General features: G+C 47.2%; 1 protein-coding gene across 18 annotated transcripts in view; it reads left to right on the top strand.

The window, feature by feature from the left end:
* madd (MAP-kinase activating death domain) overlaps positions 1 to 21,280 on the top strand; it is a 55,654-nt gene that overhangs the window by 8,720 nt on the left and 25,654 nt on the right. For 9 of the 18 annotated variants that reach the window (XM_076287284.1, XM_076287280.1, XM_076287279.1 and 6 more), the window contains exons 3-18: positions 43 to 320; positions 853 to 1,165; positions 8,811 to 9,120; positions 10,129 to 10,260; positions 10,660 to 10,773; positions 11,216 to 11,296; positions 13,653 to 13,709; positions 14,894 to 15,066; positions 15,432 to 15,667; positions 16,280 to 16,439; positions 16,824 to 16,927; positions 17,458 to 17,684; positions 18,375 to 18,628; positions 19,181 to 19,320; positions 19,590 to 19,691; positions 21,003 to 21,059. In XM_076287284.1, coding sequence (XP_076143399.1) covers positions 43 to 320; positions 853 to 1,165; positions 8,811 to 9,120; positions 10,129 to 10,260; positions 10,660 to 10,773; positions 11,216 to 11,296; positions 13,653 to 13,709; positions 14,894 to 15,066; positions 15,432 to 15,667; positions 16,280 to 16,439; positions 16,824 to 16,927; positions 17,458 to 17,684; positions 18,375 to 18,628; positions 19,181 to 19,320; positions 19,590 to 19,691; positions 21,003 to 21,059 — 2,738 coding nt within the window. The remainder of the gene's footprint in view (positions 1 to 42; positions 321 to 852; positions 1,166 to 8,810; positions 9,121 to 10,128; positions 10,261 to 10,659; positions 10,774 to 11,215; positions 11,297 to 13,652; positions 13,710 to 14,893; positions 15,067 to 15,431; positions 15,668 to 16,279; positions 16,440 to 16,823; positions 16,928 to 17,457; positions 17,685 to 18,374; positions 18,629 to 19,180; positions 19,321 to 19,589; positions 19,692 to 21,002; positions 21,060 to 21,280) is intronic. The other 9 variants (XM_076287287.1, XM_076287291.1, XM_076287282.1 and 6 more) reach the window with 3 other exon arrangements.

Genomic DNA, 21,280 nt, shown 5'->3' with positions numbered 1-21,280 from the left:
GCCTGTCTGTCTATGTCTCTGTCTTTGCCCCCCCCCCCACAGGCAGCCCTGCAGTGACAGCGTGGCTCAGACACCCCAGTTGCTGCGGCGCTACCCTCTGGAGGACCACCCGGAATTCCCGCTGCCGCCGGACGTGGTCTTCTTCTGCCAGCCCGAGGGCTGCCTGAGCATTCGCCAGCGCCGCGTCAGTCTCCGTGACGACGCCTCCTTCGTCTTCACCCTCACCGACAAGGACTCGGGCGTCACGCGCTATGGCATCTGCGTCAACTTCTACCGCTCGTTCCAGCGTGGACACCACAGACCCCGGACAGAGGCCAGAGGTGGGTGCACTGGACACTCATGTGACCACTGAAGATCGGGACTCGCACAGTTTTATGGTCTGAGAAGCATGCAAGCTCACTGAGCGGCGGCAAGTCATTGGAAACAATGGGGTTCATTGCCCCATTACACATACATATTACACATGCATTACAGATATAACACACGTCCCATTTACAATGTTGTTGGTGAAAGCTCATAACCTCCCTATACCTATAGACCCTTTCAACTGCACAAACAAATATGTGCGTTCCTAAGGCATTAACGGTGGCAGAGAAAACATCATTGAGCTGATGGTAACTTGGGGACAAACAAGAATTAAAGAAAGTTTTAAAGTCGACATTTTGCTGAGCGTTACGCTTAAGTGTGATTCATTTTCTTTTCAAAGTACCTATGTTGGTTTTGAACGTTTCAACCGGAAACCCTCTATACCTCCTACAACCATTTGTTTTATCTTGTGTTAGACTGCTGTAGTTTGTTGTGATTGGTTTGTTGTCTCAAAATGGAGGTTCACATGTGGCTTTGCATCTTCAGGAGACAAGGCTGCCCCGACGACAGAAATGGGGGTGGAGGCCACGGAGAAGACGGAGCTGTCCTCTGCCGACGAGACTGTGCCGGACTCCGTGGCCCCTCCGGCCGAGACGGGCCCCGCCAAGTCGCCCCGGCCGAAGCACGGGGGTCGTGTGGCTCCCCGCATTCGCAACAGCAGCCTGACGTCGCTCTGCATCCTCAGCCACTACCCCTTCTTCTCCACCTTCCGCGAGTGTCTCTACATCCTCAAGCGCATGGTGGACTGCTGCAGCCAGAGGCTCAACCAGCGCGCCGGTCTGCCCAAGGGCACACAGAGGTCAGTCAGTCAGCCGCTCCGCACAGAGGTCCATCCATTGTTTTTGACATTATAATTTGTCTGCTGTGGGTGGAGTACATTGCAGATGGCATTAGGTGTGTGGTTACAACTGACAATGTTGAATCAGCTTTTGTAAGAGCTTTTGTATAATCTGAGACACAGGTGGATGATTTGGCTTTTCCACATCCGTATTCCACGTATACGTTTTGCAAAATCTCAATTGAATCTCTATAAACAATTGAAGTATTTGGCAACATCAGTCACCTTAAGAATGTCCACATGTAGTGGTAGCCTACGGCTTAAGTTCTTTGCATTGAATAAGCCTCACTCCCTAGCCTTAGCCTCCGTTCTAGCATTGCCCCCTTCCATGCCTGAGGTTGCCCTTTGTAGACTGTTCTTATTGACACAAAGCAGGTTATACATGCAATTTTTTTTTTTTATTGGCCATAGTAGCCTACCTCCGACTGGAAAGCACAACTCTGTTTAAATGACATAACAGATTAATGAGATTTAGGGGAAGTGTGTAGTGTGACATGTTATTTAGATTATCTTAAGTGGTTGGTCATTCCAGGTTCCATTACTTGTTGACCATGTTAAGGTCTTGAGTGATAAACTAATGGTCATTTTGATACCACAGATGAATAAAGACCCAGTCAGACCAATGGTAGGGAAACTCAAGAACAGAGCTTTATTTACAGTGATGCACATCAAAGGAGAGACAGCAGGACTTAAGATCCTAAAGATCCACCAGCTGCTCTATCTAGACCAGGAAATAGTTTGGGTTTAAGTATCCTTCCAGGCTGATGGGAGATGCCGTTGGTCATCCCATCTCATGTGGACTACACTGAATCAGTCTCTGATTAGTGGCAACCTGTCAATCCGGAGCAGATAGCTACTGACGTAAAAGTCATAATATTCTCGCTTATCTCTAAACACGTAGTCACACACAGATATACACAGGGACAGTACAGGAACAGAATGAAATAACAACAATCATCTCATATGTGGAAGAAGAACACATAACAGAAACACAAGGACATAAATATGGAGTCAGAACAACGCCATAAAGATTGTGTACCCGTGAAAAGATATTCACATGTGTAATAGAGTTTTGTATTCGAGGATATGATTTGCACAGGTGTAGAACCGTTTTGTAACTGTGGAATTAATTTGTCTGGGTGCAAAAAAAATGCAGAAATATTTTGTGCACTTGTATACATTTGTCCACAAGGATTTAGTTTGAATGTGTGTGGAACAGCTTCATAGCTACAGGCATGGTAGAAGTGCGACATCTATCTTTAGTGTGCAAACTGGATCTACGAAGCTACAAAACTTTTTTACAGACACGAATTTTGGCAGTGTTTTGTTGTCATTTCTGAAGAGCCAATCAGCAAACTTTGCCACGGTCTTGACAGCGTTTCTGCAGAGCCAATCAACACATTGCATTGCCAACTGACTGTGTTGATTGGCTCTGCAGAAACACTGTCAAGACCGTGCCAAAGTTCGCTGACTGGCTCTTCAGAAACGGCGACAAAACACTGCCAAAATTCGTGTCTGTAAAAAAGTTTTGTAGCTTCGAAGATACATAAACCACTATATATAATACGTTCTGAATCCAATACTCTCAAAACATTATTTTTCATATGCTTGGTTCACTTTGCTGGTAAAAGAGAGAAAAAACCACTCACAACATACAAACACCACAGCTTTGCTGGATAAGCAACTGTGTCTGTGTGGGACTGAGCAACTTATGCTTTCCAGTGCTCAGATCAGAAGAGCACAGTCGTGTGTGTGTGTGTGTGTGTGTGTGTGTGTGTGTGTGTGTGTGTGTGTGTGTGTGTGTGTGTGTGTGTGTGTGTGTGTGTGTGTGTGTGTGTGTGTGTGTGTGTGTGTGTGTGTGTGTGTGTGTGTGTGTGTGTGTGTGTGTGTGTGTGTGTGTGTGTGTGTGTGTGTGTGTGTGTGTGTGTGTGTGTGTGTGTGTGTGTGTGTGTGTGTGTGTGTGTGTGTGTGTGTGTGTGTGTGTGTGTGTGTGTGTGTGTGTGTGTGTGTGTGTGTGTGTGTGTGTGTGTGTGTGTGTGTGTGTGTGTGTGTGTGTGTGTCTGTTGTGTGGGACTGAGCAACTTATGCTTTCCAGTGCTCAGATGCAAGAAGAGCACAGTCTGTGTCTGTGCGTGCGTGCATGAGTGTGAATGTAAGGTGTGAAGTTTATTCCTCTCTCTTGAGCGCGGCTCTTCCCAAGGCTGCTTATGTAACCCTGCCTGCCACAGTGCAGAAGATGAGGAGCTTCAGCAGGGCCTCTTCCTGGAGCACTGAAATAGAACTCGGATAGATAATTGCACCAGGCCCTTATGTATTTCTGCTGGCGTTCGGGAGAAACACTCACTCTTCACTGTGGAGAGACCTGTCCTCCACATCCGTATGGCATCAAACGATGCAGTGTTAACCCTTCCCCCACTCTCCCACCACTTGTCTCCTCCAGGCTTTTCCTCACCACATCCTCCTCTCCTCTGGTTACCTAGCAACCACTCCGATGGCAGTGCACAAATCAAGATATTGAGACGGAATTTCTTTACAATCACCCCCCTCAACCCAGTACCCCCTGCCCAATAAACAAAGCTCTCTTAAGGATTAACATGATGTGCTCCCTTTGGTGGTTATGTTTACTGTTATGTTGCTATGACGTTTGTCATTAAGAAGAAACATGGGTAACAGCATTCTGAAGCACCTAGAATGGGGAATAATCAGCAAAGAGCTTTATTAAGCTTGATAGTTATAGGATTGCATAATTTTGATGTGCGTGCTCGTTGGTGTAATTATATGGTAACTAGATCACATTTTCCCCTTTATAAAGACATCAAGCCAATTTATTGGATTCTTTACGAGAATGTTGCTTTCGGGCAGGATTTAATTTGCCATCCATTGGCAGCTGCTCGCTGCTGACAGATTTCAGCAATTTTCATGTTTGGTTTCTACCAGAATAGCAGAGCAGTGCTGTACAGTGTGTGCGGTCAGTGTGTGCGGTCAATGTGTTCTGTTTGAAATGGTTCCCGTAGGCTCCTGCGGAGAACTCCTCCTGGCCTGTACGGTCACGGCAATGAGTAAGAGCGACCTCGGTTTGTGTCTGTCCACTGCAGTAGCCACTTCCAGTGTGTGCCTCAGGCATATACACACACACACACACACACACACAGCCAGACACACAAAAGCACACATACACACATGGGTGGATGATCCGGCCACAGCGTTGTGTCTTACATAAGCACGTTATTCATCCTCAAACAGGTTTTCTTCTGCTCAGGCCAAACATGGTGTCGTTTGTTGTCTCACTGCAAAGAATCAAAGCGGAAGCACATTATTTAATGGTGGAAAAACAAACACTTGTCTTTGTGTCTATCTCTACAGAGTGATTGCCTTCTCCCGTCTCCTCTTGCCTCATCAGCATGGCATTCCCACTATGACCTTAACTTGCATCACCAATGCCGTGTCATTTCACATTATTATTTATCCAAACACTGTTACGCAGAGCTTGTGGAAAGCACTCGTCGTGTCCGTTGCTTTGACATACCAATTCGGAAAACCCCGGTGGACACTTGCGCTCGTAAATACCAAGCTGTTGTCTCTGGACGCGGGCTTCCTTTTGACTCTCTGAGCGTTTGACCTTTTCACATCCCAGTGTTGCTGGCAAGGAATGGCATGGGTCATCCTTCCACGTGCGAGGTCCTGAGGTCAGTCGTTGTGGCAATCTGCCGGTGACCTCTGAGGGCTTCTGACGTCTACCACATGACCACTGGATGACCGACAGGGTTGCGCCATCAGACTTAATGATGTGACGACCCCCAAGTGCTGTGGCATCTCAGCACACAGAGAGAGAGAGAGAGAGAGAGAGAGAGAGAGAGAGAGAGAGAGAGAGAGAGAGATCTTACCAAGTGTTATAATCTTAATCTAGTTAGTATTGTTTTTAGTAAAAAGATACTTACTCTGAGCTCTCTTGTAAGATTATTTGACCTAGATTAAGACATGAAAACAAGAAAATGTATCTGCCAGTGGAGTAAGTAATTGTATCTTAATTTAAGATAAGTCAATTTAAAGGTAAATTTACTTACTCCACTGGCAGATACATTTACTTGTTTTTATGTCTTAATTTAAGAAGATTTTTTTACTTATTTTCAGTCAAATAATCTTACAAGAAAGCTCAAAGTAGATCTTTCTAATAACAATACTACTAGAACTAGATTTTTTATCTTAATATAAGATTATAACACTTGGTAAGATATCATTTTTTGCAGTGGAGAGAGAGGAGGTTAGGGCATAGTGGGCTCTTTGTTAGTTGTGTTTTCAGTGAATCTTTCTCCTAGAAGCTGATTTCGTATTGCAAATACGCTGGTTTTAAAGGACCATACAGCCTGTGCTGTGGCCCTCATGTGGTCATGACATGTTATTTGTACTGGCCAACTCAAGTCAAGCCACACGCTTCAGATCCACCATGTTTAAAATTATTTAGCCAAAATCCACTTTTAAAACGAAACCTAATGAGAGAGAGAGAGAGAGAGAGAGAGAGAGAGAGAGAGAGAGAGAGAGAGAGAGAGAGAGAGAGAGAGAGAGAGAGAGAGAGAGAGAGAGAGAGAGAGGGAGAGAGAGAGAGAGAGAGAGAGAGAGAGAGAGAGAGAGAGAGAGGGAGAGAGAGAGGAGAGAGAGAGGAGAGAGAGAGAGAGAAAGAGAGAGAGAGAGAGAGAGAGAGAGAGAGAGAGAGATTTAACCAGCCGTGAAACTGCTAGAATGATAGAGGGTGAGACTCTGTGTGTGTGTTTGTTGTAGGGATGGAGAGAGAGATGCAGACTGTGTGTGTGTTTTCGAGACGGGGCGTCTTATGTAACTCTTGGTTGTCTGTCAGCCTGGGTAACAGATTGAGGTCGTTGGCTGTCCTGCGGGACCGGCTGGGAGAGGTGGGAGGTTTGTACAGATGAGCATACGACGGCCGCGTCTACGCACTCACACAGTCGTCGTCCGTTAAACAGCCCCCAGCTCCAAGGCTGTTCCAGCACCCGTCTGGCATAATTGGATAGAGTTCCTCTAGGACTGTGCCTGGCACATCAAACGTAGTATAGCAGTCAGCCAAACTCAACTTCGTTATCACCAATATTGAAGCAACGCTAGGAAATTCTGCTTATTCATAGTATAAATTAATTTGCTGTGCCTTTAGTCTGTCTTTCTATCCTTTTTCGACTCTTAATTTGTGTAGTCATCTTCATCATCGATCAGCTTTGATGTTAGTAGTCATATTGCGGTTTGAACAAACAGGAGGTAATTTGTTCTACCCATTTAGTCCTAAGGGGACTTTTCTACCCATTTTCTACCCATCTAAAACTAACAAAAAGGGCTTGTTCCTACAGCGCTGATAGTGCAACACCCGGCGTTCCTGGCACACATAGCCAGTGTTAGAGACTCCATTCTCCTTTCTGTAAGTTAGTGTGGCAATAGAGTTTGAAAAGAGTTTGAAGCCGTGATGTTAGGATAAAAGAACTAGGCTACTTTGTGTTACTCTAATGTTTAATGTTGGTAGCCTCTCAGTGGCTTGGTATTGAGCAATGACTTCTCTCTGCTTGTGTGTATGAGCAGTGGCTGGTCTGTTCTGTGCGTCAGGCCTGTGTGTGTGTATAAGCAGTGGCTGGTCTGTTCTGCGGATCAGGCCTGTGTGTGTGTATAAGCAGTGGCTGGTCTGTTCTGCGGGTCAGGCCTGTGTGTGTGTATGAGCAGTGGCTGGTCTGTTCTGTGCGTCAGGCCTGTGTGTGTGTTTGTCATTCTCTCCCTCTGGGTCTTTATTAGGGCTGAATAATAGTAATTAGCCAGAGAGCAGAGACCCCCACTGTGACCATCTGGAGCAATTGATGCTCTATAGCAACAGAGTGCTTTACTGGATAGATGTTTAGTTGCAGTGCAGCGTTCCAGAATACTTTGGTGCAAGTCTTCATGATGAATGCAGTGCATCACAAATGATAATCTAATCAATTCAGTCTAATCTAAAATCTTAATTCAGTACATTACAATACCACTAGGATGAGAGCACAAAGGCGATGCTGGCAAGACAAGCAATCACTACCTTACTCAACGGGGGACTAAGAATAATGCGTCTGACACTTGTGTCTGCGTCTGAATAATGCACTGACACTTGCCACGCACATCAGCGCCGATGTTTTTACATGACAAACATTTGATAAACAATGAATTTCACAGAGCGGCGCCGGCAAAAATAGAACTGAATCGTAATCGAGGTGCCGGCAGGCACTGCGACAGAGTTGGTCGCTGGTGTGCGTGTTTTTTTATGGAAAACAATGGAATCTAATGTAATCAAACGTCAGAAGCGTGTGAGCGCCGCACTCATTTCAATGCCTGTGTGCGGAGCTCGTCAACCTGCTTCCCCACAGCTGCTTACTACTAGTAATAATAGACTGCCAATGAATTAACACAGGTGTTGAGATTGCATAAGGCTAAGCCCAGGGGAGATGATGGACTACAACCATAAGCCATGTCATTTGGAAGCCTTATACCGACTACAGCCCATATGTGTGTGTAGGTTAACATCTGAATGCTTCACAACCAAATTCTGTCATCTCTTAATTGGAAAAGCTTTGAAATGGTATACCTGTTTGGATATAAAAGTAAAAATGACAATACAGACGCATTATTCTTAGTCCCCCGGTTAGTAAGGTCTCGATAGTGATTGGTTGTCTTGTCAGGTTAGTAAGGTAGTGATTGGTTATCTTGTCAGGTTAGTAAGGTAGTGATTGGTTGTCTTGCCAGGATCACCTTTGTGCCCTCATCGCAGTGGCATTGTAATCTACTGGATGAGATTGTCCAGCTTGCTGTATGGAAAGGCCTGTTAAATAAGGCCATTATACAGTAAGGAGTGAATGCTGTGCATGCTCAATGCCTTGCCTAAACAGCTACATGAGAAATGTGAAATATGATCTGTATGCACTGGTGGTCCAGAATCTCCATCCTAAGCAAGACTCAACCTCAGATGGCCTATTTGAATAGTACTGTACTGTATGTGTGCAGTGTTCTTGTAAGTGAAGGACCTGACAGAGAGCACATATCCTATAAATACCAGAGCTATTTTTACACCTCCTCACTTAGGGGCCTGATAATTCCAAGGTTGGGGGCTTTGTTTGTGTGCTTAGTGCATGCCTGTAGGAGAGAAAAACCTCTCTCTCTCTCTCTCTCTCTCTCTCTCTCTCTCTCTCTCTCTTCCACCCACTCTATCGCTCACCCTCTTTTTCCTCACTCCCCCTCTCTGTCTTCTGGTTTCTTTCTCTTTCTTTTTAGGTCCTCTTATTTCGCCCTTATCTAGCCCAGGTCCTCGAATTCTCCACCCTTTTCACTTCATTCTTCCTCTGTCTTCTCTCTCACCCCCCCCCCCCTCACTTGAACTTGTATACAATCTGTGCATTGCTTATTGTTTATTCTTTGTAAATAATATCGATATTATCTGTAGCCTATATCGTGGGAGTCACCAGCAGCTGGAACCGAATCCCTTGTGTGTTCACACATCTGACCAATAGATTCTCTCTCTCTTTCTCTTTCTCTCTCTCTCTCTCTCTCTCTCTCTCTCTCTCTTTCTCTCCCCCCCCCCCCCCCTCTCCATCAGGGACACCATGTGGCGCATGTTCACGGGCGCTCTGTCCTCGGAGGAGAAGGAGAAAGGCAGCCCTCCGCTGGCGGATCTGCGAGAGATCGAGTCGTGGGTCTACCGGCTGCTGCGCTCGCCCGTGCCCGTGGCCGGCCAGCGGCGCGTGGACGTGGAGGTGCTGCCGCACGAGCTCCAGCCGGCGCTCACCTTCGCCCTGCCCGACTCCTCGCGCTTCTGCATGGTGGACTTCCCCCTGCACCTGCCTCTGGAGCTGCTGGGGGTGGACGCCTGTCTGATGGTGCTCAGCTGCATCCTGCTCGAGCACAAGGTAAAAATGTTCTGGACACATGCATGAAACATGGGGATGCATGTTCCGCACTGGAAGTGCAATAAACTATTGTACAGGGTAAAGAGACCCAAGAGATGAATCATCCATATACATATATGTGTGCCGCGCCGAAAAAGGCAGAAACCATTAAAGATGTACTATATGCATGTGCACAAAAGCTGTTTTCTTACATATTCTGCAATGCTCACCCTCTACATATTGAAGAATTTCCTTGTTTGGAGATTACGTAAACCGGGTGTCAGAGCGTCCCAGCAAAATCAATAATACCCCATCCCCCACCGCACACACAGACACATGCACACAAACCCACAAGATATTAATGAGGACACGTCACACGTGTGTCCCCATGGTCTCCTGCTGGTCTTTGTTATTGCTGTTGACCGCCATGACCTCGACTGACTTTTGTCCACTCCCCAAGTGCAACTAAAGAGCGTATGAGCTCCGTGTCATTGGCGCGGATGCCTGTGCTGAGGATAACGGGTTGAGTGCCCTTGAGATGAGAGCACGACTATGCTAATGCGTAATGTGGAGTGCTCGCGGGTCACCGGACTTCTCGGGGATAAAAAAAACTAGTGGCCCTCTTGTGGCCGAGCAGCAGCATGCTTATCCATGGTTCCGTATACAGTACCATAACCATTCTGCCTCTCACACCTAAAACAGTGGTGCTTACTTATCCTCTTGTGCTACTCTCCCTTTTAGGTTTCTGTGTTCCTAATATATTGTTGACTTTTGGATGTTTACTATAATGTGTTTGGCAGTATTTGTGGAATGTTAAAAATTACAGTTAAAGCTGACTGGTATTTAGCAGGTCTACGCTTTTATCTTAAGTGACCTCGCAATTTAATTATCAGTCAGTGACATTACGTTACCGCTACTCCTTGGGGCTCATGGTAACAGTGATATAACTGTAATATAGTAGTTGTTGTTGGGCTATATGGCCGAAGCGTAATGTGTGTGTGTGTGTGTGTGTCCCTGTCCTCCGCTCAGGTGGTCCTTCAGTCCCGGGACTACAACGCTCTGTCCATGAGCGTGATGGCGTTCGTGGCCATGATCTACCCTCTGGAGTACATGTTCCCCGTCATTCCTCTGCTGCCCACGTGTATGGCCTCCGCAGAGCAGGTAGGAGGCACTCACATGTGCCCTCTCCCCGCTAATGCACTGCAGCCACAGCTGAATTAATAAGGCCAGCTTTTGCAAATGGCAGCATAACAATGAAGATTAATGTGAGATGGATGTTATTTATAACCTAGATAAAGCGGCAAATGCAATGTTGTTTATAACTGTTGGCTCCCAATGGGCAAGACATTTTACAAAAGGCAATTTCATCTGTTATTCTCAAGCATAGAAATCCATAATAATCTGTATGGTGACAAGTATGATAAACGTGGTCGGCATGCTGGATTATTTAGTTGTGATGATGCATTTTGGTCTAGTTTGTTGACTCGGGGAGTGCAGTGGCGTACTGTAATGTGTTGTGTGGTTAATGCCCCCCTCTCCCCTCTGTGCTTTGCCCCACAGCTCCTTCTTGCCCCCACCCCCTACATCATTGGCGTTCCGGCCTCTTTCTTCCTGTACAAGGCCGAGTTCAGGATGCCAGACGACGTGTGGCTGGTTGATCTCGACTGCAACAGGGTTGGTACTCTAGTCCAGGTGCAGTGTGTGGGACACACACCTTGTGTTTGACTCCATGCGTTTCCACTTGCTCATGCAGTGTGTGTGTGTGTGTGTGTGACACACACCTCGTGTTTGATTCCATGCGTGTCCACTTGTTCATGTCAAGTTACTAACCTCACTTACTAACCTGCTAAGGTCCAAATTCCTAGTACACACTTTGGTTTGTGATTGTGAACCTTCTGTAACTGATGTGCACTCCACCAATGGTTCCACTTTCTCCTATCATTCTCTTTCCTTGGCCCAGGCTATATTTTCTCAGTCTATGTTGTGATAGCAATAAATTTATGGTTAAAATGGATAATAATTTAACTTCAAGACTAACTTAACTAACTTAAGAATAATTTAACTTCAACTTTCAGTTGTCACATGTCACATTGTTTGTTTATTTGCTTGCGTCCAGGTCATCAGACCCAGCAATGCGGAGATCCTTCCCCCTCTCCCTGAGCCCGAGTCGACTGAGCTAAAGAAACACCTAAAGCAGGTACAGCACTCACTCGTGCCTCTTTCTCTCTCTCTCTATCTCTCTCTCTCTCTCTCTCTCTCTCTCTCCCTCTCTCTCATTCTTTCTCTCCCTCTTTCTCTGTCTCACTCACTCTCTGTCTCACTCTCTCTTTCTCACTCACACTCTCCCTCTCTCGTTCTTTCTCTCTCTCTCTCTCTTTCTCGCTCTCTCTTTCTCACTCACACTCTCCCTCTCTCATTCTTTCTCTCTCTCTCTCTCTCTCTCTCTCTGTCTCGCTCTCTCTTTCTCACTCACACTCTCCCTCTCTTATTCTCTCTCTCTCTCTCTCTCTCTCTCTCCATGTTTGCTCATTATTGCCTGACGACGCAGTTGGCCCTGTGGCCACGGCTGCTCTGATAATATTGTGAGCCGCTGTTGAAACCGTCTCCGTGAGAGGCGTGCCCACGGCTGCACTGTTGTCTCTGCTCATGTGGGTGAGCAGGAGCTGAGCTGAAGCCTGTGTAGTACTGACACTTTGCCAAGGCTTCATTAGCATCAAGTGATTTGGCCCGGTACAAGATCCTATTGACCTAGAGAACGTTGCAGTACCACGAGCGGAGTGAACTTATAATCTACCTTTTATTTTTGGCCGTGGAACCAAGCGTAAATAGAGCGCGTGTGTCTTTTATTTGTTTGTTTTGTCTGACAGGGTTTGGCTATATTCTGACATATTTCCCCTGGTCCAGAAAATACTGGGCAAAAAGCTACAGGGTTATGTATTTATGTGTTCTCTCTGTCCAAATGTGTTGTTGGTTATTGTTGCCTTTGCCTTAACCACAATAAGTTTTCTCTCCCTCTTCTGTCTTCACATTCCAGTTCCTGCAGGTAAAATGTGAAACGGGGACGTGCAGTGGTGGATCCCAGTCCTAACTGTAGTCCCTCTTTACTAATCCGCAGCCCACACCCCTGTGCTAGAACCACTGTAGCAAGTGAAGAACATGGGACTGATTCAAAGACCGCTCATACCTAACCAGAGCTAGACGCTTTTTTTCCATTTCTAACATCTCTAGTCTTATTTTCTCTAGTCTTATTTTGAAACTCTTATTTGGTATGTTTTTGTTTGAGAACACATATTAATAGCTGTAGATACACTTACTAATTTGCCAATGGCTCCCATGTTAGTGTAATTAATGTGACCAATGGATGCACTCTGAATCAGACCCAGAGAAGTAGACATTTACTGTTGTGATTCCGTAGCCCCTCACCCTAGTGCTGTGTGTACTGTAGATGGACTCCACAATAGATTCCCTGACTGAAAGTACTGTGTGTGTGTGTGTGTGTGTGTGTGTGTGTGTGTGTGTGTCTGATCCCTGTCTGCAGGTAAGAGAGTATGGATGTTTCTGACCAACCCCACCTTCAGTCATTTTTACTAGAAACGTGGCAACAGTACACTGGCCTTAAAATCTTTGTGTACCACTAGAGACAAGAGAAATGCCATGGGCACATACGAAAGAGTCTTGAAATGCCTCTATTGCAGTCATTTACAGCACTGGTAATTTGTCGCTGTGTATGTCTGCTCCCACGTCTAAGAATAGCGCTTCAGCAGTGCAGACATTAGCGCTGAAATGAGTGGTCTTTAGCGCTGGGAGATGGAAGTGGTGCATTGTGGGTCTTTTCTCTCCTCCGATCCTCCACCCTGAGAACAGCGGAATAATGAAGCCTGTGTGATTTGTCATCTGCTAGCCCTGTCTGTGCTCCACCCCCATTCCCCCCTCCCCCTCCCACTGGTTGCCCCTGGGGCTAATCATGAGCCGCCCGGTCTTTTAAAGCGGCTGACTGGTCTGCTCTGTCCATCTGTCCTGCAGTGGGTCTGTGTGTCCACCCCTGTGACCCTCCTCTGTGCACTGTGCTGCTTTGTGTTCTCTCTTCTGTGTCCTGATGGACCAAAAGGGTGGTTTGCCATACATGGATTAAGCCTAGTCCTGGACTAGAAGCTTTTTTTCAGTGGAGATTTTCATTGAAATCCTGTTAGTCCAAGACTAGGCTTAATTCATGTACTGGAAAGCAGCCTCAAGAGTCTAACTATTCAGTCTGTCTGTCCATCTGTTTGTCTTTGTCTGTCTATTTTTACCTCTATTCACTCACACTCACACTCACTCACTGACTTTCACTCACTCACACACACCCCTGACTCACTCACTTTCACTCACTCACTGTGTCATTTGGTTTCCCTCTCTCTTGTGCACTTTGCCTCGCCCCTCCTCCACTTCCTCTCAACCGCCCATGTGTTTGTTTCGTGTGTCCCACTCTGGTCCCAATCCTGCCCAGTGATTGGCTCCTGTTTGCTTCCTGTCACGTGACTTTTTTCGTGCCATCTCTCTTGTCCTCCCTTCAGTGTCTGGTTAGGTTGACTGCCATCACCCAAAAGCAGATCTTCGCCTCCGACTCCAAGGTTCCGACAACCAAAAAACAATCCCCCCCGATCTCTCCCTGCCCTGGAATGTTGCCATGCCCACTGCATGGACCCCTTTCAACCCCCCCATCTCCTTAGACCCTTTGCCTGTTCCTCATCTGCTGTTTGTTCCACCTGTGCCCCATCGATTGAGATGTCCACAGCCTTGCGACGGACTAAATCACTTCCTCCACTCCCCACTCACGCAGTGCTCAAGTTTGGCTCAAGCATGACCGAATGTGCTGGTGCATTTACTGGTGATGTCTGTTGTGCTTTTAAGCCAAAGCATTCTCAGAAAGAGAGTAAAAAAAGCAGTCTCATAAATGGAACGGATAATTGTCTGGCTTTTAAAATGTTAGCTGTTGTTGTTGCTGCGTGCCCATAAGCAGACTGACTTGACCGAATTAGCGGTTGCTAATCATTAACCAACAGGTTGCCAGCATTCCCAGAGTGCTTCCTTAAATGGCTTGTGTGGTGAATCCTCCCCTGAATCCACCCCCCCCCCCCCCCTTCTCTCTTCTCTCTCCCTCCTCTATCTCTCTCTCTCCTGACCCTCTCTTTGACCCTTAAATCCTCAGCACAGCACTCTCATATCAGGCATTAGTCTCCTCATTACTTCCTCCTCCTGCCTAGCCAAGCAACTACCACTTGCTAATGTTAAAATACAGAACACTGCTGTGTTCTGAGAAGGCACTCTACACACTTCCAATCTAGCCCAAATGAAGTCAGCATTTCTTATCTCACTATTCACCTGCTCTGCTCTGGAGGAGCTAGTCAGTCAGGTTAGCTAAGGTGCTGGCAGGGCCCAGTCAGGTTAGCTTAGGCGCTAGTAGGGCCCAGCCAGGTTAGCTAAGACGCTAGCAGGGCCCAGACAGGTTAGCTAAGGCGCTAGTAGGGCCCAGTCAGGTTAGCTGAGGCGCTAGCAGGGCCCAGTCAGGTTAGCTGAAGCACTAGCAGGGCCCAGCCAGGTTAGCTGAGGAGCTAGCAGGGCCCAGTCAGGTTAACTGGCAAGCTGCCAGACTCAAGCTGATGCCTGAGGTGACTGTGCTGCTGAGTCACACCCCTCCCTCCCCCTTACCCCATCCCACCCCACCCCAATCAGACATGTTTCCTCTAACATTATCTTCTTCCTTCCTCTCCCTCGGTCTCTTCATCTGTCCATCTGTCCGTCCATCCTGGCCCAGGCGCTGGCCAGCATGAGTCTCAACACGCAGCCCATCCTCAACTTTGAGAAGTTCCAGGAGGGCCATGAGCTGCCGTTGCTCCCGCCCAGTCGGGACAAGGCCTCGCCGTCCTCTACCGAGTTCAACCCCCTCATCTACGGCAACGACGTCGACTCTGTGGACGTGGCCACCAGGCAAGGATTGTGAAATGCTTACTGCCACACCTCTTATTTTCTTTATTTTTTTTGTTAATGGGGCAACTGCTAAGTGATAAGTGCCATTTTTTCTTTAGTGTTCCTGAAGTGCTTGAAAGCTCCACATAATTGCCTGTAATTTTCCTCCCCCTGAAACATTTTCTGAAAAATACTGAAAACTTTTATAAAAATCCCGCTGTGTTCAGACTCAACCTGCCCTTTATTAAGCCCATTTGGCCCAGCAGTTCACCACGGCCATTTTTTTCCATTTCATCTTTGCATTTCAAAGCGTTGCATGCTGTAATTGTCCTGGAGCGCTTCAGCTCATCTCCCTCCCTCCCTCCCTCCCTTCCTCTCGTCCTCAGGGTTGCCATGGTGAGGTTCTTCAACTCGCCGAACGTCCTGCAGGGGTTCCAGATGCACACGCGCACGCTGCGCCTCTTCCCTCGGCCCGTGGTGGCCTTCCAGGCTACCTCCTTCCTGGCCTCCCGACCGCGCCGCTCCGGGTTCGCCGACAAGCTCTCGCACACGCAGGCCGTGGAGTACTACGGGGAGTGGGCCCTCAACCCCACCAACCTGGCCTTCCAGAGGATCCACAACAGTAAGGACTTCCCCACTACACTCCACTTCACACACTGGGCCTCTGCCTCATTTCTGTGTCGAGCCTCTGCCTCTGTCTGTTATGAAGAAGAATAAATGTCTGCTTCTTTTGTTCAAGGCCATTTTATTTACGTATGCAGCACATTTTGTACATGAAGGCAATTCAATTTGCTTTACACCATCGGAGAACCGAATAACAAGCAATACTAAGTAAAAACATGAAGGACAAATAAAATAATAATAAGAAAAAACAAATCAATAAAATAAATTAAACACTGAAAGGATGCTGTTGTTCGTGTTGTGGGTAGTGGTTATCCCTGTGCAACGAATTCTCTTTCTGTGTCATTTTCTGCCTCTCTCCCCCCCTCTCTCCCTCTCTCCTCTCCTCTCCTCCTCTTTCTCCCCCTCTCTCTCCCTCTCTCCTCTCCTTCTCTCCCCCTCTCTCCTCTCCTTCTCTCTCTCTCCCTCTCTCCTCTCCTCTTACTCTCTCTCTCCCCATCTCCCTCCCTCTCTCTCTCCCTCTCCTCTCCCTCTCTCTCTTGCCCTCTCCCTCCCTCTCTCCTCTCCCCTCTCTCCTCTCCCTCCCTCTCTCCTCTCCTTCTCTGGGCACCAGATGTGTTTGATCCCTCTCTGATCGGAGACAAGCCCAAGTGGTACGCGCACCAGCTGCAGCCGGTCTTCTACCGCGTGTACGACGGCTCGTCTCAGCTGGCTGAGGCCATCAGCGGCCCGCTCGAGGAAGAGGCCAACGACTCGGACCCTACCGATGACAGGTGCGCACCGCACCGCACGCACACACACAAACACACACACAGACACACACAGACACACACAGACACACACAGACACACACAGACACACACACACACACACACACACACACACACACACACACATGTATCCTTCCAGGCTGAGGCACTAGCACTGAAAAATAATAATAATAAAATTAAATAATCAATCAAATAAATTAAACACTGACTGTGTGTGTGTGTGTGCATGTGTGTGATGAACAGCAATAGGAGACTAATGCACAGCAGAACAGGGCTGTAATGGAACATGTGTTGAATGATGTATTACTGTCATTCTGGAAGAGTAGTGATCAGCCTGTTGAATGTTTCTGATTTGTGTGTGTGTGTGTGTGTGTGTGTGTGTTATAGTGGCAGTGACAGTGAAGGCTATGATGACTCCAGTTCATCCTACTCCTCCCTGGGGGACTTTGTGAATGAGATGATCAAAGGGGACATTTCGGGAGACACTCCAAGTAAGTTGCTGACTTCTGCTGTAAATCGAGCCAAACATCATTTACATCGTTGCATCATGCTGTAATTGAGATTTATTTGCAGTTTCTTAATCAGATACTGCTGTTATGATGCTGTGCATCTTATGTACGCTGTTTGTCTTTTATACAGTTTTATTATTGCTTGCATATGTGTCCTAAATAATGTATATTGTCTGTGTGTTGACATTGTATTTGTAATATTGTCTATATGTTGTATAGTATGTTAATTGTCTTTATATCGTCTTTACTACTAGAGTGATGCCATTGGCCAGAACCAAACTCCTTGTGTGTACTAACTCTCTTATATAGAAACAGACTATTATATGTGGTACAGAGGTTTCGATCGTAGATAGTGAAACACCTGAATGTGATTCTGTGTGGTCGTTGTGTAACGGAGTGATTCTGTGTGGTCGTTGTGTAATGGAGTGATTCTGAGTGGTCGTTGTGTAACGGAGTGATTCTGAGTGGTCGTTGTGTAACGGAGTGATTCTGAGTTTGTTGTTTGTTCTCAGATGTGGATCCGCTGGGGCACGCAGCGCTGGGGGACGCCAGTGAGGTGGAGTTCCACGACTTCCAGGAGTACAAGGGGGGGGAGGAGGCCACGGAGACCGCGGTCGAGGCGGAGGTCGAGGGCGAGGGGGAGGGTCCAGCGGAGGCATCAGAGGGCCAGCCGCTGCGCTCTAGCTCCAGCACCACGGCCAGCTCCAGCCCCAGCACCATCATCCAGGGGGTCAACCACGTCAGTACCGCTGAAACAACACCACACACTGGGTCTATGGGGGGGGTCAACCACGTCAGTACCGCTGAAACAACACCACACACTGGGTCTATGGGGGGGGTCAACCACGTCAGTACCGCTGAAACAACACCACACACTGGGTCTATGGGGGGTCAACCACGTTAGTACCGCTGAAACAACACCACATCGCCACACATTGACTGAGCGCTGGCTCTGTGGTGCAGAAAGGCTTGCTAATGTAAGGGATAGGTCTTTCAATTCCTGTGGGTGGTGTGGGGTGGTAAGGCAGTGGCGTATAAGTTGTGGGTTCAATTCCTGGCTTCCACCATTGTGCCCTTGAGCAAGGCATTTAACCCTGCGTTGCTCTGGGGAGAATGGCCCTTGTAGTATAATTGATGTAAGTCACTTTGGATAAAAGCGTCTGTTAAGTGAATAAATGTAAATGTCAACTGACTTGGTCACCACAAAAAAATGGATTTTGTGATGGTCATATCATTTGTGAAATAAGGATCAATTAACTGTCTATCAAAATTCTGTAATACCTAAGAAGTAAGGAACATTTTTAACTCTTAAGATATTTTGGTTGGGTATTGAGTGAGTATATTGAGTGAATGGAATAGTGTCAGCTTTAGTATTTGTTGTGTTGTGGTTGGTGTCTAGTGTTCTGACAGGTCTGCCCCTCTCCCTTAGGAGCAGCCTGAGCCTGCTGAGATGGAGGCATCTGCTAGCGCCGCCCTCAAGAACGCTGTCCCGGGATTGGCTGGCCAGCCTTTCTCCCGCCCCAGCCCTGAGCCCACCTCTTCAGACCCGGCCAATAAGAAGAAGGAGTACGATAACCCTTACTTTGAGCCTCAGTATGGCTTCCCTGCGGAGGATGATGCAGACAGCGAGGAGCAGGAGGAGAGCTACACCCCACGCTTTAGCCAGAACCTCAACGGAAACAAGTACGTGCACACACACCACACACACTCTCTGGGGTCCCACGCCAACAAGCACACACACACACACACACACACACACACACACTCTCTCTGCTCCCACTCCAACAGCTCATTCCACAAGTACGCGCGCACACACAAACCACACACTCTCTGCTCCCACTCCCAATAGCTTATTCAACAAGTCTCTCTCCCCGGTCCCACTCCAACAAGTATGTGCACACACTCTCTGTGGGGTCCCACTCTCACAGTTCACTGAACATTGAAAGCGAGGGTGTGTCGTTTAGAGACATGATGTATCCCCATTCAAGGCTGTAGGTCTCACTGGCTGTACTTATCTGGTCAGTAATAATTTGTTATTTGTGAACTCAGTTCTCAGTTGGTTATTTGTGAACTCTGTTTTGAAGGTTCTGTCTGTCTCTTCTGTTATCTAATTGCCCTAATTGCCCTTGTACTTGGCTGGTTTTCTTTCAAAGTATGATATTTCTCATACTGTTGGTTCTGAACCTTTCACACTTCTTCTGCCCTCATTCTGTGCTGTGTGATTGGTTCTCTCAGGCCACAGCGCCCCCTACGGCCCAGCAGTCTCAAGCTCCCAGGGGAGTCGGACGGTGAGGGAGACTCCCGCAACAGCTCGCCCAACTCAACCATCTCCAACAACAGCGGCGACGGATTTGGAGGCCTCATGTCATTTGCCAGTAAGGCTGTTCTCATTGATCGATGGATGGATCCATTAGGAAGCCTATTATACAATAAGATGATCTGATGAAATTAATCTGATAATGGAATATTACAGACATTCTTGGTAATGTGTAAGTACAGGACCTCTCAGAGCCTCATGATATACAAAGACGCTTCTCAGGTGTTCCTCCCTCTAAATTTCCCCAGCTGTGTAACTGAAACCGTGGCTGTGGATTAGGCTGTCTGGGCGGTCTTCTCTAAAGGCTGACTGTGTGTGTGTTTGCAGGTAACCTGTACAAGAACCACGGCACCAGCTTCAGTCTGTCCAACCTGGCTCTGCCCAACAAGGCCGCCAGGGAGAAGGCCACACCCTTCCCCAGTCTCAAAGGTAGATCGCCTGCATCCCTCCCCTCCCCTCCCCTCCCCTCCTCTCCCTCCTCCCTCTATCTCTCCGTCTCTCTCTCTCCCCCCTATCTGTCCATTCATCTGTCCCGTCCTGTTCTGTCTGGTCTGATCTGCTCAGCTCTGCTCTCCTCCAGATGACCACTCTCATTCATCTCCTCATCCATTCCCCATCATTCAGCACTCTTCTCACCTCCTCTCTCCTTCCAGATGATCCCTCACTCTTCCTCTTCTCTGTTATCCTCTCTCTCTCTCTGTCTTTCTCTCTCACACTTTATCTCCCTTTTTCTCCCTCTCCCTGTCTCTCAGTCTCTCTCTCCCCCCTTCTCTCTGTCTCTCTCTCTCTCTCTCTCTCTCTCTCTGAAGCATCTCTCTGCTCTTACTCTCTCTTTCTGCATCAGTATTTTTATGTAGGTACAAAGTGGATCTTGGAGGTATTAGGGTAGCAGGTGTGTAGGTAGTATAGCAAGTCTCAGTGCATAGCCATACTCTGAGGAGAAAGTAGACAATAAATCTCCATGTATCCCTGGATTAATCATTTTCGCACGCAATGAGATTTTTTAAGAGCACCCAGCCGTATTGTTTATCTCCATCTAGCATCTGTTCACTGTGAATTACAGTAAGCTGTGTACAAATCAGTGGTTTAGGTGATCCTTCTGAATCAATCACCATTATGTGTAGCATATACATTTTACTTTAGTGTATTCACTGTAGAGGAACATATACATTTACAAAGGTCCTCTTCATCTTAAACTCACATTTCAGCATTGCAGGCGTTGGGCTGAAGTCTTACACATGAATCGTAAGGCTGGAATTGTTCCTGAATCCTTTTTTGGTTCCTCACTCTCTCTGTTTCTTTGCTTCTTCTTCTTCTTTCCCCCAATGCCCTGGTTTTGCATTTTATTTCTGACATTATTGTACCCCAAGAATACTTTAATTTTGACCTAGAGGAAGTGGAGGAAGGTTGGTAGGAATGCTTCATTCCTTCTTTCCCCTTGTGTAGTTCAAACATGGCACTATTCTGGAAGTGAACACAATGCCTGGTTAACAATGACTAAAATAGTTTAATTGCCATTATTTATTTAACATCAGAAATACCCAGTTTTTTAAGCAATGCTCCTGCATAGTCTCCGAATTGTGTAGAAACATGGGTCCTCAGTAGGTAACTGGCATTGGGGAGACCGTAATGGCATGTGTCTAAACTCATGCACTTCATGGAAATAGCTGCCATAAGTCCTGTGATTTCCTCTGCCATGACTTTTGAAATGGGTTGATGTGACTTGTCTTTGTCGCTCAGACGACGATGATGATGATGATGATGATGATGATGATGCTGATGAGCCTGAAAGCCCGGGTACGTGTTCACTGTGTGAGACCCTGCCCTGCCCCGCCCCCCCACCCCCTGGTTTGGTGTGGTAGTTTGCTGTGTATCTCCATAGCCCCCCCATTAACTTTGACTCCTACAGTAAACCCTATGAGAACCGCTCAGAGCTGCTGCAGTCTAAACATGGCTCAGGTGAAAGCTAGCCAACATTTGCCTGCATTTGTGATCGTACACCCACTCCCCCCTCCACT

This window comes from Alosa pseudoharengus, unplaced genomic scaffold (assembly GCF_046254945.1).
Source record: "Alosa pseudoharengus isolate Yale_2024_CS ecotype anadromous, Long Island Sound unplaced genomic scaffold, YU_APseudo_1.1 YU_APseudo_1.1_scf_16, whole genome shotgun sequence".
Classification (NCBI taxonomy): Eukaryota; Metazoa; Chordata; class Actinopteri; order Clupeiformes; family Clupeidae; genus Alosa; species Alosa pseudoharengus.
Note: the sequence above shows the minus strand (reverse complement) of the source record. Positions and strands in the feature narration are given on the sequence as shown.